Here is a 4,481-nt window from a genome sequence, read left to right as displayed (position 1 = left end):
TGTTGTAACTGTAAACATAAATATTATAAAGATGATAAACTAAAATATTATAATATAGCAAAAGCACGAATTAATCAAGTGAAAAAATGAGCTAACGTATTCTGGAAGTAAAACAATCTAAACATTTGGTTTTGTTCATACAAGTACAATTATATAAGAACAAGTTTTGTTTTTTCTGATTGTTTTACCACAAAGATACACAATAGACCATCTGCCCTCTGTCCACCGCGGGAGAACTGAACTCCGGATTGTATCGTCAGAAGTCCGTAAACTTACCGCTGACCCACTGGGGGAACATATAAAAACAAAAATCTTTAAAAGCTACATTACGTTTGTTACTTAAAATGTGCATATTGTCCAGTTTAATTGTTAATCGATTTGATAGGTGTTTGGTCGTGTTTGTCTATGAGGGGCAGGTTTTATGAATTTATCCATTTTCCGGTTTAATAATTAAATACCCGAATAATTACATTTCGTGGACTTATTGAAAATCTGATTAAAACTTTGTTATAAAAATATACCAGAGATATTACGCGTTTGAAAATATTTTTTTTTACATGTAGTTTTGTTTGATTGTTTTAGCGCAAAGCTACACACTGGGCTATTTGCACAGGTGGTTTTTTTTTTTGGTTATACTTTAGAAACAAAAACATCACAAAAATTATCTTTAGATTCATTCGTGTTTTCATGAGGATAGCTTAGAAGACCAAATTATCGGTCTTGAATAAATATGACCTAAATAAAACAGATTCATAATCGTGTTCACATGAAAAGAGAGTTATAAATGGAAAAAGAAAAGCTAACTAATGAGAAATAGTTACAATTAAGCGTGTAATGGAGATAGTTTTCGTGGTTTTTTTCAAATGCTGTGGCAGTTGTAATTTAAGACTTCCAACACGAACGGTTGAAATAGTGGTTGTCCAGAAAACAATAGATCCGATAAAAGAGAATATTAAAATTTTTGAATTAGAAATTAAAAGTCAATAAGCATCGATGACAAGAAGGTGAAGATGAAGTCACAGCTTAGAAGGAAACGCCACAGAGTAAACGAAGAAGAAGAAGAAGGATATAAATGCTGGGCAACAATTTAAAAGGTCACAATTTGAAAATAAACTTATAAATACAAGTCAGGTGGTTAGGGCGCTTGACTCGCAAGCTGCGGGTCGCGGGTTCGAATCCCCGTCACACTAAACATGCTCGCCCTTTCGGCCGTGGGGGGCGTTATAGTGCAACGGTTAATCCCACTATTCGTTGGTAAAAAGAGTAGCCCAAGAGTTGGAGGTGGGTGGTGATGACTAGCTGACTTCCCTCTAGTGTGACACTGCTAAATTAGGGACGGCTAGCGAAGATAGCCCTCCTGTGGCTTTGCGTGAAATTCATAACAAACAAACAAACTATAAATACAATGTGATGTTGAACATTTGGAAGACCATGACTTAAGCATATTGGCCCGAAAAAAAGGACATGAGCGATGATTCGCAAACCCATCGTTTTAGAGAAGATGACTAAAGATAAGGGCTGGATCGAGGGCTGGATCGCAAATACTCCCTTTAAAAGAAAATGACTGAAGAGAAGAAGATGACTACTGCCGTAAGCCCATAACTTCAGAGAAAGTGATTGAAGAAGAGGGCGTAAATGGCGAGTATTTATTTTTTTAGAGGAGAGAGTAGTGACGGCACGTGAAATATGGAACCACAGCTCTGCAGTACGGCACGCTAATCACTGGGCCACGCTCGGCCCGGCACACTTTGAGGCAAATTTCAATACTATAATGGATATTTTAAAAAAAATAATATAACAAGTTCACATGCTTAGATAAAGAAGCTTCTTAAAATAAACAACAAAAAACATTTTATTAAAACTTATGGAAATCAAACAACAGAAAAATACTCTTCTTACCTTCTTATTAGTCAACGAAATGCCATAAAACATAAAAACTCAAAACTAATGAGTACAAATAAAGTAACATAATATCTGTCTGGGCACAGTTGACAATAAATTCCTGAGTTGCTTTCACATCGACTTTTCAGTATTTTAATCATCCTTACCAATAGCTTCCCAACATCACACACTCAAAGCACGCGCTCCTGCATGCGCGAGACAAAATTAGGCGGAGCACTCATCGCCATAATCTGATTCGGCGCGCCATTCCCCCAGAGGTAGTCCTCGTTCTTATGCCATCCAATAATACGAACGATGTCGCGGTCACTTAAAAATCTTTCTCAAAATTACGACAGTTAATTTAAAGGGACAAGATGTTAGGACTACCATAAAGGAATCTTTAGCCGGCGCAGAAACTGTGACAGCGTCATTGAATACCCTCACACACCGGAGATAACTGTGGTGACTGCCATTGGAAAAAAAAAAAATATAGTAGAAATGAGGGTGTTCTACATTCTGGGTTATAAAGGCTGTGAACGAGGTTAGAGGAGAACCACATGCTGTAGTTGGCGACCGGAGGTTCTGTAACAGAAGTTCATTCATGACTATAGTGTATAAACGTTAATTGTCTACGTTGAGTTAGCTATCGTAGCCCAACAACACCAGTTACGCCTTGCTGGTGGTCAACAGCAGTGTGTTTGTTTAAAGACTTTAGCTCTACGTGGGATCATGTATCTGTTTCAACTTTCTTAAGTTGTTGTTGCTGGCCTTCATGCTTGTTATATAGTAAGTTAGATGTGATCACCTGGACTCAGAATGGTTCATGTTTATACGAGGAATATTTATTTTCTAAATTGAGTTCTGTGTGATTCAGATAATTCAATATTGATTAAAAAAACAAACAACAAACCTACGACTCTCATGTTCCAATAGTCGAAAGTACCCGTACCAGAATGAACAAAGCCATTGATTGTGGAGCTACGGCGGGATTATCCGATGGTTATGACGAGGATTCCCTACAGGATACTACGGACACTGAATCTGGCTCTCCTGGTGGTTTAGGCGGAATGTCGACGGCAGCTTCGAGCAACGACCCCCTCGAGTCGAACCCGACTATTCAGGATGCCGTGTCTAAAGTTCTCGACAGTTATGACTGGTCCCAAGTAGCAAAGAGCAGCCGACAGAGCGGCGCGGATAAACGGAAACCCCACGTGAAACGACCGATGAACGCCTTCATGGTCTGGGCTCAGGCCGCTAGGCGGAAGCTGGCAGACCAGTACCCCCATTTGCATAACGCTGAACTCAGCAAGACCCTCGGGAAACTGTGGAGGTAAGTTAAACCTGGCTATCATACATGTCATGACCCGGATGATTTAATAACTACAATTTAAATAAATTGCATCTAACTGCCTTGCTCACCACTGGGAAGAGACAAGCAAGCACTATTTTTAATGATAAAAATACACCAAAAACAACAAATAAGCACACTACAACCATTTTGTAATACGAACAATCATGTGCTTAGGAGTCGTTTTCAAACTATTTAAATTATAATCTCCGAGAAGTTGTTTTCAAACAATTTAATTCCAATACCCGATAATTCTGGCTCAAATTTCTTTGTACAATACACAGAGAAGTAATAGATTGTCTGTTTTTTGTTGTTTTTTTTTTAAAAAGTCCTGAGTTTCATGTTACTATTATATTGATTGTGTAGTCATCATTAAGTATATCTATTGATCAATCATATATCCGAGGTTTTAGAAATTTGGCAAGTACGAATAACGCCAGTGTACGCTTTTACAGATCTGTCTATAGTACTACACACTCCTATTTTCGGAAGTTACGGCAACCGTAAGTTGTTTCAAAGTTAATGGATGACTAGCCTATTCCTTACAAATACTATGGAATATAATGATATCACACGGTATAGTTTGTCTGCATGACTACCGTGTTCCTTGCAACCATAGTATAATTATTTCAGATCGGATAGTTTGTCTACATGACTAACCATGTTCCTTGTAACCATAGTATAATTATTTCAGATCGGATAGTTTGTCTACATGACTAACCATGTTCCTTGTAACCATAGTATAATTATTTCAGATCGTATAGTTTGTCTGCATGACTACCATGTTCCTTGCAACCATAGTATAATGATTTCAGATCGTTTAAATAGTTTGTATGTCACTGCATAACTATTCTATTGCTTACAAACTCTGGTATAAAGATTTCAGATCGTATAGTTTGTCTGTAAGGCACTGTATGACTACACTATTCCTTACAAAACACACCAGTTTAATGATTTTAGATAGAACACTAGTTTAAAAAAATACGTAACAAATCGCCTAGTTTTACTTACCAGTTCTTCGAGAAGTAAAGACTCGGAAACAAGAGGGTAGTCCAAGAGTTGGCGATGGGTATTATTGATTAGCTGCCTTCTTTGTAGTGTATCATTTCAAACTAAGGTACGTCTAAGTGTAGATAGCTTTTGTATAGCTTTACGCAAAATTTTGAAAAAAATAAAATTAAGTTTCTCCCCTTTTAAACTTTGAGCTAAGCCTAACGTCTCCTTCTCTCTCCATATATATATATATATATAT

General features: G+C 37.3%; 1 protein-coding gene across 1 annotated transcript in view; it reads left to right on the top strand.

Moving 5' to 3' along the window:
• The first annotated feature begins 2,296 nt into the window (after positions 1-2,296).
• LOC106461862 (transcription factor Sox-8-like) overlaps positions 2,297-4,481 on the top strand; it is a 43,297-nt gene continuing 41,112 nt past the window's right edge. The window contains exon 1 of the mRNA XM_013921727.2: positions 2,297-3,211. Within this exon, the coding sequence (XP_013777181.1) occupies positions 2,835-3,211 (377 nt within the window). The 5' untranslated portion in view covers positions 2,297-2,834. The remainder of the gene's footprint in view (positions 3,212-4,481) is intronic.

Source organism: Limulus polyphemus, unplaced genomic scaffold (genome assembly GCF_000517525.1).
Source record: "Limulus polyphemus unplaced genomic scaffold, Limulus_polyphemus-2.1.2 Scaffold1047, whole genome shotgun sequence".
Lineage (NCBI taxonomy): Eukaryota > Metazoa > Arthropoda > Merostomata > Xiphosura > Limulidae > Limulus > Limulus polyphemus.
Note: the sequence above shows the minus strand (reverse complement) of the source record. Positions and strands in the feature narration are given on the sequence as shown.